Source organism: Notothenia coriiceps, unplaced genomic scaffold (assembly GCF_000735185.1).
Source record: "Notothenia coriiceps isolate Sejong01 unplaced genomic scaffold, NC01 NC01_scaffold00003377, whole genome shotgun sequence".
Classification (NCBI taxonomy): Eukaryota; Metazoa; Chordata; class Actinopteri; order Perciformes; family Nototheniidae; genus Notothenia; species Notothenia coriiceps.
Window position 1 is genome coordinate 1 of NW_011336078.1, and position 13,107 is coordinate 13,107.

The 13,107-nt window shown below is 39.1% G+C and overlaps 2 protein-coding genes across 2 annotated transcripts; one reads left to right on the forward strand and one right to left on the reverse strand.

Annotated features, from left to right (window-relative positions):
• Positions 1–130: 130 nt before the first annotated feature.
• LOC104941459 (tetraspanin-2-like) lies at positions 131–2,778 on the forward strand (the record flags this gene model as incomplete). Its single annotated transcript, XM_010766560.1, has 6 exons — positions 131–275; positions 708–782; positions 859–951; positions 1,034–1,105; positions 1,277–1,360; positions 1,529–2,778. Coding segments are annotated over 6 exons (535 nt in total), but the record flags the coding sequence as incomplete, so codon positions are not given.
• A 499-nt stretch (positions 2,779–3,277) lies between these two features.
• Positions 3,278–9,320, reverse strand: slc25a55a (solute carrier family 25 member 55a). Its single transcript, XM_010766557.1, has 10 exons — positions 9,214–9,320; positions 8,416–8,523; positions 8,050–8,175; positions 6,896–6,951; positions 5,578–5,668; positions 5,357–5,475; positions 5,056–5,251; positions 4,812–4,966; positions 4,340–4,415; positions 3,278–4,255 (listed from the first exon to the last, which is right to left on the reverse strand). Exons 2-10 carry the CDS (start codon positions 8,433–8,435, stop codon positions 4,096–4,098), a joined length of 999 nt encoding a protein of 332 aa, XP_010764859.1. The 5' UTR covers positions 8,436–8,523; positions 9,214–9,320; the 3' UTR covers positions 3,278–4,095.
• Positions 9,321–13,107: the final 3,787 nt, after the last annotated feature.

A 13,107-nucleotide genomic window follows, 5' to 3' on the forward strand; every position in this document is an offset into this window, starting at 1 on the left:
ATTTTTGTTTTACTTTTATGTATGCACCACGACACCAAGTCAAATTCCTCGTACGTGTCAACCTACCTGGTAATAAACCTGATTCTGATTGTGATTCTAGTGGATTGTTACTCCTGATTTATTTCTACAGATATAAACGATTTAAAGTTCTCATCCATCTACTTTTCCTCCCCTCAGCCGTGTACATCCTTCTCGGTGCAGGAGGCCTGATGATGATTGTCGGGTTCTTTGGTTGTTTTGGCGCTGTACGCGAGTCGCAGTGTCTTCTTGCATCGGTGAGTTTGGGTGCTTTAAAGTGTTCCTATTCTTGTACTTTAAACGTGTAATCAATGTGAATCAATCCCTCAAATGTTTTACTTCTACAGGTTTAATTACTAAATGTCCTGGTTATTTATATGCAGTTCCCTGGAAAGATCTATGTGTAATTTGGTTCCAATTATAGGTGAAATAGGCTTTAATTGGCACGATAATGGTGTTAATTAATCCTAATTATTGCGAGGGTAAACAAGAGTTTTGAAATGAGTGCACATTAGGTGCAAACAATAGAAAATGTGTCTGCTAATAAAAAAATGATTTTCTTAAAAGCATCTAGGAAATCACAGGGAAATGATTGATCTATAAAATGATAAATTTAAGTGATACAGACTCTCCTTGTATAAAGATACCTCTCGTATGGGACATTAATGAGCCTTTCTCCTGCTCTACAGTTCTTCGCTTGCCTTCTGATCATCTTCGGAGCAGAGATTGCCGCTGGAGTGTTTGGATTCATGAACAAGAAACAGGTACAACACTGAAATTAAACATTATAAATCAGATTGTAATGTATTTTTCGAATGTAATAACTGATATTTTCTTTAGATTGTTGAGGAAGTCCAAAAGTTTTACAGCAGCTCCATTGCTGACGTCTCCAATCCGAATGACACAGCAATCGCAGTCATTTACCACCAAACTGTGAGTAAGACCTCTCCTCTTCATATGACTGAGTCACAGTGAACCAGCATCACCATCTTTTCTTTCACCTTTTCATTCACAGCTGAACTGTTGTGGAGGCTCCACATCAGACACGTCCACCACACTGTGTGCAGAGGCCGAGGAGAACACCCAGGTGACCCCGCTGCCTGCTATGACACTTTAGACCCACAGGGGGGCACAGTAGCACTGATTTAACCATGATCGAACCATCAGCGGTCACGGATCACAGGTGTACATGTATCCACAGCGGGGTTTTGTGCAGTAACTGTTATTAACAACATATATGCGTTTTTCTATTTTTTAGGATTGTCTCACTGCAATATCAGACTTCTTCAATGAAAAGCTGCACACTATTGGATACATAGGGATTGGGATAGCAGGAGTAATGGTGAGATTTACACAGCATTGAATTCAAACTTCATCAATCATGATCCCAGTTTACAATCACTTCTATAAATGTTCCCTCAACGACGATTTGATGGTTATACTGTATTGTCCAACTTTACACAAAGCTCCATCATTGTTTTAACATGTCCATCAATGTGTCTGATTCCAGGTCATAGGGATGATCTTCAGCATGGTCCTGTGTTGTGCCATCAGGAACAACAGGGAGGTTATTTAGAAGTTGAGTCCCACCCAACCAGCGAGCCCACTACACCCTCAATGACCCCTTTATCATCAAGACATCTGAATAAAGATGGAAAACCCCAAAGTTACATTTCATGTCTTTTCTCTAGTCCATAGGAATCTGGTGGGGGAGTTCAGTGAATATCACAAAGAGAGAATTCAATACATCCCAGTTGTCCACGGGCCAAAATTCAACACGATACGCTGGATCGTAATCTGCACACCTCAACTCCACCAGCACTGAGTGAAAAATATTTTTTTTCCTGTAATCCAAACTCTGCTTTTGGCACGACTCTGAGACATTCCTCAGTTTTAACATCTTTTTGTTACACGACACACTACACGAAGCCTTTTTAGACACAGGAATGTTGTGACTGCTGTAAATATGGACAGCTATTTTATGCAATTGTTGTAAACATTATTTATTGTGCCCTTTTTATGTAGCCAATACTACTCCGTGTGTTTATATGTTTTGAGGACTAGCCTACCTTTGCTGAGTAAAGTTCCACCACGTGCCTATCTTGTCACTAAATTTGCCTATTTATTGTGATTTGAATATCTACATGAGTTCCCTGCCACCACTCTCAAGTATTTCTACTTTAAAGCACAAAAGAGGAAGTGAAGATGTGATATTAAAAGGGTTAGGGAAGGTCTGATGATAAACTGCCTTTCTGTGAATCCCCAAACGTATCTAAAAGGTCCCGAGTAACACAGAGTCGTGAGCTCCTCTCGAGCACGTGTGAACTGTAACGGTGAGCTAGTTTGCATTTTGTGTGAATTATTTTGGATGTACATTTTGTTGGTGTGCCAATAAGATGTGAATGATAGAATAATATAGTTTATGCCATATTGTTAACCGTAATAAATAGAAATAAATACTGGGTGCTTTTAAAAAAGTGTTTGGTTGTTTTCCTGCCTTTGAAGTCTCTAATGCAAGTTTTGTCTCATGGCAGCACAATGCTAAACCAGTTCAATAATGCTGGGAACAAATAGACCACACTCAACAATAGGGCCTCTTGAGACACATTACATTAGTGAGACAACATATAATCTTCAAGAGGCCTTTATACTTAGTAAAATGCATTTGTTAGGCTGCCACCTTTATATATTATATTTCTTTAAAAGATAACGGAGTCCCTTTCCCACGCCACCTTATCCCTCCCGTCCGTCTAGCCATTTCACAAAAAGCATGCATGATACTTGTTAGCAATCAGCTGAGTTTATCCATTCACACACATTTTAGCATAACAATGCATAATCCACCCTTAAAATGTCATATTTTTAAACTAAATTGACAGAGTCCTCTCCTAATCAACTTCCGATTCATCAAGGTGTGCGTATGTACAATCCTATTTTACATGAAGGATATACTCAGATTAGCAGCTCTTTCAATAGCCTCTAGTCTAGTGTTTCTCCTTTAGCATCGTTAAGTATTATGACGATTGAAGCCATTTGTCACTACGGATTAAATGTTTTTGTTCAAGGGGCATTATCTCAGTTTAAACCAGCTGTCTTTTGGACCTTTCAAAGTTTTTGTAACAAAGCAGGAATCATTTATGTCTGTGTGGTATAGACCTGTCAACGATATGGTGTAATAAATCAATGAACACAGAATGAGTGTATTTACATTTTTAATGTCAATATATGGTATGTACGAAAAACACATACACATGCTGAGTCACAGTAATATTGTTTTTATTTGGCATGTTTTCTATTCAGACAGAAAGGTCTTTCTGCTTTGTTTAAGGCATAAACCAATAAAAACATTTGAAGTTTCAGGTATCCATATGAAAATGTCTTAACTGAAGTTATGTGGACAGATACATATATAATATGCATGAATGCATCTCAAGTTATTGCAGGTAATACTACTAAAACAACTTCAGGGTAACATCAAGTATTTAACAGGACATGTTATGGATTGGAAAGCCATATGGTCCCATGTCAGTAGGAAGGTTCATGATCAGTGAGATTTAAACATGTACAATAACAGTTCTTGCTGGAAATGTGTGTAACCAAATAATTAAAATATCCCTTTGCATTCAAATGGGCTCAACGAGATTTTGTAACATGAGACAGCAGTGGAAAAGGAAAAAAACAAAGTACTGCAAGCTGCTGCATTCAGGAATTCAAAAATAAAAACAAGCATACACATAAAGTACACAAAAAAAAGTGACAGCATGGAAGAAATCACAAAAATAGGATGTGTATTTGAAGGAAATAGCTCTCCTCCCTCACAGAGGGAAACAGGACTGTCTCGGGGACAGAGAAAGAATAACACTGCATCCCCCAGCCCGGTAAGGCTAACAGCTTCAAGTGCAAACATTGGCTATAGCCTCCTGAAAAAGTCACAAAAGTGTTTAAGTGCAACACAGCAGAAGATGAATCATAGGTCTTCCTGTCTCCAGACAAGACTCTGCTGTAAACTGATGGTATGTAGCTGCCAGTTGTTCCACCATCTACGCTCAGAAGGTCCTCAGTCAAGTTGATATGCTTTTATGCCGACAGGAGGTTTAGAGGAGTGTTGTCCAGGATGTATTCTCCAACTCCAGCAAAGTACATAACCTGTGCGATGCCGAAGAGAGGCGCGATCACCAGAGCTCGACAGCCAGCACCTTTCAGGAAGGCTGAGGGTCCCTCCTTCCGCATTATTTTACTGTGGAGAACCAGAGCTTTATGTAAACAGGCATTCAAAAAATGAAAAGTGATTTTGTAACAATGTATGACTTATCCGTCTTACCTCACACAATCAACCACTCCACTATAGGCCTCCTCAGCGGACCCTTTGTTCAGTGACTGCAGTCTAGTCTTCACAACTACAAAAAAATGAAAGAAAAAATATGAAATGACATTAAGAAACATGACTGTGCTGTTACTAATAAACAGGGCACATCATGCAGAACATATCACACACTTAAATACTGACCATTCTCCATTGTTAATACCATGTGCTGAAATGATATGGAGGAGAGCTAGCTAACGTTAGCTTTAAGAAATATCAGAATGGGGATAACAAAGAGCAGCATAGTGGTGCAAGTTAAGACTTGAATAATTATAGTTGTTCAAAAGAGAGGTTTTCACAGTAGTATAAAAAAGGTTAGAGTTGGAACTATGACCCGTTTAACTTCCTAACAAAAACCGAGGAATTTCACTGGTGTGGTAACACCTGATAGATTTCTGGCATCATGGCTGACATGGCTCTGAACACTCACCGTCACACGGGTTAACAGCCACAGCGGCGGTGGATCCGGCCACACACCCGGACATGAAGGCCCAGTAGAACGGAGACGCAGCATCAGGACTCGGTTTGCCCAGGCGGTTCAGGTTGGCAAACAGCGGGAAGTAAACAATAGAAAAGGGAACATCCCTGAAAGGAACAAAATAAATAGTTGTTTCAGACTGAAACCCTGATACCTAGTAACTGGTCTGCCTAGTTAGCATGAATAGGAGTTTCACCTGATCAGGGTGGCCCCCAGGCCTTTGTAGAGCCCCTGGATGCCGTGTGTGTGGAACAGCTCCTTAGCAATCTGAGTGGCAGAAACGGCTCGCGGTGCTGAGGACACGGTGCATGAGTTGAAGGAGCGGCAGAGCACCGTGTTGGTGGCCACCAGCTTGGTGGTGGACATCATGACGGGCTTCTGCTGCTGGGCCGCTTTGGACCAAAGACAAAATATGTTAATACACACAAACAATGGCAGTATTTGAGTAAAATGCATATTCAGATTATAATTCAGTATCAACGGTGAACTCTTCTCACCAAGTCTGCCTGCGTCCTGTAGCTGTATCTTGAGCATCTCCATGGGGGTGGTAACAACAACCTGACACATGCCTGCTCCACACCCAGCCAGCATCTCTTTGAACACCGTCAGCCCCTTTCTGTTAACACAGAGGAACACAAATCATTTAAATCCAGTGTATTGCTTATTATTTTTGTTTAAATTATGTTCTGATGACTCTGAGGTTGATGATTTTGCCTACCCATTTTTGGAGAGGTGTTGCCTGAAAAAGTCATTAGCAGCCAGCTTGATGGCCTTCTCAGGGGTGACCAGGGTCAAGTTTACAGCGGCACCTGAAATAAAAACACACACTGTTAGCATTGAAGTCACAATCAACAATTCACTCAGTTTCAAAAACATTACAGCCATAGGAATTGAATTAGTCCAACGTACAGAATATCTACACACAGATAGGAAAAATGTTCAATTTAAAAGTAGCTTCAGCTATAAATCACGAGGGGTTATGTCTAAAGAAATAATATTAAATACATGACTTTCAAAAGGAAAAGGAGAAGCGAGCAAAACACAGGACGAGAGAAGAAATGAAGAGGGTGATGAAGATCCAGAGGAAGATGCAAACACTATGAAGTACACAAGTCACTTTATGATAAAGATGGCCCTCTAACAAAGAGAAAACTTTAAAAATGATAATGTGTGTTTCTATTGAAAAGACAACAAGCGAGTAAGTAGGTTAATGACGACAACAACAGACAAGAAACGAGAAGAGATGTTGACAGACTAAATCCTCATATGGCAATGCACTGTGTGTGCAGACTTTGGGCAAACATGAGAAGCTGATCTGTGAGACTGTGGACCATCTATAACTTTAGTCTACCACAGAGTAGTTTTCAAAGTCAACCAAAGTCTGCAAGGACACACTTCATAGACAAAATGAGGATCTACAACAAGTTGACAGTGAAGAGGAAATCCAAGTAGTTATTGACAAGAAGTCCAAATATAGAACAAACAGATGGCAAAACAAAAACATGTGCCTATGTTTTTAGATAGAGCAATAATGTAAGAACCATTATATGATTTGCCTCCAGCGTGGCTGCGCCTTATCGGCTAGCCTTCAATATCCCAGGGGGACCCAGGTCTGCAATATGAAAAACACAGATGCAAACAAACGGCATTCCTCACAAAAGCAGAGAACCAGCTCTCAATTCTCCTCACATTTAACTATGTCCACAAGTTTTTACTTCTTTTGACAATAAAATGGATTCAATTATGATTAAACAGTGTTCTCTTACTCATTGCATGAATGCTATTCAAAATATCTTAAAGTGGCAAAACCACTCTAAATGAGCAGCTTTGGCCGCCTCACTTTCATAACTTTTCCCATTACTTTACTAATAACTGTAATTTTAAATAAATAAAGCAACCCATGCACTTAAAATACACTGTATATGAACCTTCAATAGCTGTAATCACGTAACACATTTTACTCTGTCCTACATCTAATCCTCTGCTACATGTTTCAGCCTACTGCTTCATAACATTCGTAGGTGCATAACTCTTACCTCTGTACATGCCAAAAAAGCCCTCTGATCGAACTGTCTTGACAAGGCAGTCCATCCTGAAGAAATAGAGAGCAGAGAAAATATTATTGGTCTGAATCATATAAAGTAACAGATTGTAAAAAAGAATTGTACAGATGCTTACTAAAAAACCTGTTATTTATTACCATTATATATTTACAACCTGTAACAGTGACATGTACGTTAGCATACATGCTAGTTGGGTGCGTGAAATGGGCAATACATTTCCACCCAAAGGCATTTGAACGCCTCATTGGAGAGGAATGAGAAAGACTTATATTTATCACGGTCCATTGAGTCAGGTATTCCCCTAAATTTAAAAAGTAATCATGACGTCATTGAAGGATTAGCAAAAATAGTACTGATGATCAGTGTTGGGTTAACGCCAAACTAACGCCTGTAACGCAACTACCTTTTGCGGTAACTAATAAAGTTACTAGTTACCTATTCCCATTCAGTAACGCCGTCATAGTTACTGTGATTTAAATGGGTGCGTTACTGCGTTACATTATGTGATGGAACTGAACAGAATCTCCCTGCGGATGTAATTTACAGTTGAATACAGCGATGTCCTCTCACAGCACCATGGAAAAGTGAAAGTGACCAGAGAGGAGTGATGATTGGTTAACGCGGGGTAACATTTCAGGATAAGCCAATCAGACACAGAGTTGGGCAGGTCTTGCCTTCTCACACACACACACACACACACACACACACACACACACACACACACACACACACACACACACACACACACACACACACACACACACACACACACACACACACAGGAGATATAACCACTATTTTCAATTTGTGGGGATAAAGGACGCAACAAATATTACGGTCGAATGTAAACTGTGTGCAGGACAGAAAGCATTGTCTTACTGTGCCACAGAACAACACAAAAACTTGTTTTTTCATTGTTATTATTTAAAGTAAAGTAACTTGTTACTTTTATAATTTAGTATCTAATACAGTAACTAGTTACTTTTATGAGAGCAGTAACTATAACTATTACTAGTTACTTTTTAAAAGTAACTTGCCCAACAATGCTGATGATACATGGACCTAGTAGGTATAGTGCCAAGAGATTTGGCACACAGAGCGTTGTCGTATGAGACGAAAATACTTACATGCTCTTGTAGACCTGCTGTCCTGGTCTCTGATTCTGCAGTCTGGTCTTTGCCAAGTCAATGGGAAAGACACAAGTAACCCCAACAATGCCAGCAATACCTCCATTAATGAGCTTGGCTGGAAGACTGAAAAAAAGAGAACACAACGTTATTATATTAGAAATGGCATTTACTGTAACTATAAAAACAGTGACAAATAACATGAAAGTAGACGTAAAATGATGGCTGGAATAGTTTTTAGATGTGATACCGTTCTCTCAAGTTGCATTGTACAGTTACATTTGATTATTATTATTATTAAAATCAGTGATGTCCTTCAAATGTTCTTAAGCCATAGTCCTTTCATGTCTTGTCAAACTACCTCACCTGTTTTGTTGCTGAGCCATGATGATTTTCAAAAAAGGTAAAGATAGAAGTGTAAAAAGGTAGTGATGTAGATCCAAATGTTCTTCAGTCAAATCAATAAATAGAGTCCTGGAGAGAGAAAACGGGAGGAGTTACTTTAGATATGTATAGGTTCCTCAGAAGTCGCAGACTCTTGTGTGCAGAGAGCTTATCCCATCCACAGCAGCCGGCTTTAGTTTATCTACCTCAAAGTCACGTGACCGTGAAGCAGCAACTCCGCTCCTTGTAATATGAGTAGTGCAACCCGTGGACGGGCTCTAACTCGCATACCGGAACACCATACATGGGCATGACCATTTCAGTCATTATTCAACATGACTACAGACTAGCGTATTTTCAAGTAACATGTAGGCATCAGTGTGAATGTGAATGCATTCGTTGTAAACTGAGTTGTATCGGGATGCTGTCCGTGCAAATGAGTTATTACTCTTTTCTTGCGATTCACGACTTTTTTTTTTCAGAAAAAAAATCTGCATTCATTATGTCAGGTAAGTGTTTATGTATAACAGGAAGGTAAGATGTAGAGTCAACAGTTAGAAATAAATCATAAAAGCAATTATCATCATACAGGTTTGTCTCAAAACATTTAAAGAGCCAATTCTTTAATCCGTTAGCTGTTACTAAACGTTAGCTAACGGAGACACCCATTCAGAAGAATTCCTTCCCTTAAAGCGGAGAAGTTGGCCATTGCAAACGACTAAATGACTTTTAAATGCATAATCTTATTATCAATAACAAAATTCAAAATGTAGTACTCACCAAACGATTGTCTTGTATGCTTTAAGTAAGATTGTTTCGAGCCGTTAACTTCTGTTTCCGTATGAGTCGCCGGTCTGCTGATATATAGCTACGAGGGAAGAGAGTGGAAATTTCCATTGAGCTCTAGACGGGGGCGGATCCACCAAGAATGTAAATCCGGAGCTGATTGGCTACTATTGAACCTTCTCTATTTTAATTGGAAGTTCTACCAATCAATCGACCAATGCACCAATCATGCTTCTACAAATGAGTAAGGGGTGAAGAGAAGATAAAATAAACCATTGTTCGGCGAACATTTTTCTGAATTAGTATTGTTAAAAATAGAAGTAAACAAACACTTAGCAGCTATTTAATCATGATAAGTCTTTTGGAGTGGTAATCCCGAAAGTCGGTGAAGGGTTAAGATGCGGTTTACTAAAAGACTTTTACTAGATGATCCGGTTCCTGCTCAAGTTCCCATGGTCTCTGTGCTCAGATCACCCTGGCCTGATCATCCTGGAACATTCTGGTGAACTTGTTTGGGTTTGTAACTACCTGGTTAACTAGAATGATCCTAATTACCTTATTATAATTGATGCTATTTTGGGGTTAAAGTAACTAAACGCATGAATGTAACATTTAAAAAAAAAATTCTCCAACTACATACATCTGACAGACACAGTTTCTATAACCAACTACATATAAATATTTCTCCATACAAACCATCACAAGTTTAAAAAATACAGTGCATTGTTACCCCTACAGGATGCAACAGTTACAATTGGCTCCATGCAGTTTTTACCTGCCTTCATGTAATTGCCTTAGTAACAATCATAATAATATAATGCATAAAATAAAAACAATATAGGCCATGTAACTTAAGCAGGACAGACATGGTGTGGGGAACAATTGAGACTGAGCATTAATAAAACCCTAAACTCACAGGTATGTTTGTGTGTATAATACATTGGCAGGGAAACCAAAGAATCTGCTAGGTCATGTTGTGTGCTCTGGCAGGTAGCCTACTACTTAATTTACATATTTGATCCGATCTGTTCATCATGCAGCCTATAACAAGAAGGTTTTGCAAAAAAGGAGAAGCACAGCCAATGGCTTAACCTTAAAAGTTTTAGATTTTTGAATATCGATGTAGTAAATTAAACAATGTCCATCTGTTGCTAAGGTTAAACCAGGAACTAATGTCTATTGAATTACTCAAAGGGGTTTTGTTGCATCTAGTAAATTCTACTGAATAGGTTTAAATTGCAGATGACCCAAATGCACCACACCCACAAACTGGTATGTCCCATAGAAAACTTACAAGGTAAATGTGCTGTAGGCAAGAGGGCTCTTGTTTAAATGTAAACTGGTTTCTCGAAGAGGTTGGTGTGAAGAAGATACATACCATACATACCAAGGCATGACTGATAGAAGTGTTGCATCAGTGTTTGCTACCTCCGAAGGTCGGGTAGTTGAGTTTTTTCATTGACAGCTTTCTTACACGTGTCACTTACATAGCGTTTCTTTTAATAGTTTTGGACCTTTTTAGGACCTTTAGGAAGTTCAGGGTCCTAATATAAGCTGCATGGGACAACATTATATTAAGTTCAATAACAAATATCTTACAAGATTGCTACTGAGGAACATGAACGCGCACTGGTTGTTTTGTCTTTTATTTTGATCAAAAAAAATGCTTAAACTATTAAATGTGACAATAAAAGTTGCATTACCATTACTTTTGTCCTCAAGAGTAGCCCTCCATATTCGTGTGTGTGTGTGTGTGTGTGTGTGTGTGTGTGTGTGTGTGTGTGTGTGTGTGTGTGTGTGTGTGTGTGTGTGTGTGTGTGTGTGTGTGTGTTTGCAGGGGCGCCACCAGGGATTTTGGGCCCCATGAAAATATATCACAATTGGTTACTTAAACATTTTTTTCTTATTGTTCTAAAATTGTTTGGGCCCCTGTCAGTCACGGGGCCCTTGGAATCGTCCTAACTTTTCACCCCCTTACGGTGTCCCTGTGTGTGTGTCTCTTATGATAAAAGCCATCAGTTATGTAAATGTGTCACAGAAGTACGAAGGCACAGTAAACATCTATAATTGTATGCCATGCTATAGCTTTGTTAAGGTGTACTTACGCACAGTGATTTAAGGAGCTAAATGCTCACAGTTTAGCATGGTAGCATGCAATCATTTACCTATTAGCAGTGATGTCATCAATTAAAGTATTGCAGAAGTGGAAATTCTGACTAGATATAGGCGCTATAGTAGAAACAATAAGGTGTCATAATATTTGTTAGAGTTCATCTTGAAGGGAACATGAATGTGAGTACTAAAAACATCTTAATCCATTCAATAGCCATTGAGATATTTCAGTCTAGACTGAAAAAAAGGTCACATTTGTTCTAGTTGAATAAACAAAACACAAACAAAACTGTGGTTTGTCTCAATGAAAGAGTGGTCGGTATGTGCGTCACATGGCTTTTTTCCTGGACTGCTGATGGAAGCAAATTCCAATTCATCCACTGCTTTTTCCAGTCTGATGATTGTAGAGTTATGTCAGGTCAACTTTTTGTATAAGTTATACAGCATAATTAACCCTCTAGTGAGGTGGGTTTATGAGTAAAGTCAGGCTAGATCATATAGATTCATTGAACTCAGGAAACCATTTTATGTCGTTATGTTGGTTACAGGAGAAGTAGCAATATTGAAACTGAAAAACAAAGACATAAACAATGCACCATAAATCCAGGAATGTTCAATTTGACAGCAGTGTCAAGGTTAAACAGTGCTGGTCTGTGAGAAGTTGAAGAAGCTTCCTCAAGGTTATGGGCTTTAGGGTTCAGCATTAAAAACCGGTTTACATTCATAATTTCCCGCACTTAGCTAGACCACATTTGGTTTGTTCCACCTCTGCCCCAAAAATATAAGGTTTCTAACTTTATGATATGTGTCAGGGACAAGTGGCACAGAGTCAAAGCTTGACATGGGGAGCAATGCAGATGTAGACAACTATTGTTCACTGATGAAAGTGAAACAGAAATGTACTTTCTGCCATTCATTTAACATCTTTTTGTTTAGCCTTCAGTTCACCAGCTTCCTGTTAAATTTGATATTTTATTAAATATCTCAATATCTGAAAAGCTGCTATAGAGCTGCAACACCAATGAATAACACTTACAGGACTGTCTCAGAAAATTAGAATATTGTGATAAAGTTTTTTATTTTCTGTAATGCAATTAAAAAAACAAAAATGTCATACATTCTGGATTCATTACAAATCAACTGAAATATTGCAAGCCTTTTATTATTTTAATATTGCTGATTATGGCATACAGCTTAAGAAAACTCAAAAATCCTATCTCAAAAAATTAGAATAGTTCCTCAGACCAAGTAAAAAAAAAAGATTTATAACAGCAAAACACAATCAAACATTTGAAAATGTCCATTAATGCACTCAGTACTTGGTTGGGAATCCTTTTGCACGGATTACTGCATCAATGCGGCGTGGCATGGAGGCAATCAGCCTGTGGCATTGCTGAGGTGTTATGGATGCCCAGGATGCTTCAATAGCGGCCTTTAGCTCATTAGCATTGTTGGGTCTGGTGTCTTTCAGCTTCTTCTTCACAATACCCCACATATTCTCTATGGGGTTCAGGTCAGGGGAATTTGCAGGCCAATCGAGGACAGTAATGCCATGGTCAGTACACCAGTTACTGGTGGTTTTGGCACTGTGGGCAGGTGCCAGATCATGCTNTGAAATACAAAACTTGCTTTCGTCTGAAAAGAGGACTTTGGACCACTGTGCAACTGTCCAGTGCTTCTTTTCCTTAGCCCAAGTCAGACGCCTCTTCCGTTGTCTTGAGTTCAGAAGTGGCTTGACCATGGGAATACGGCTATTGTAGCCCATTTCCCGGACAC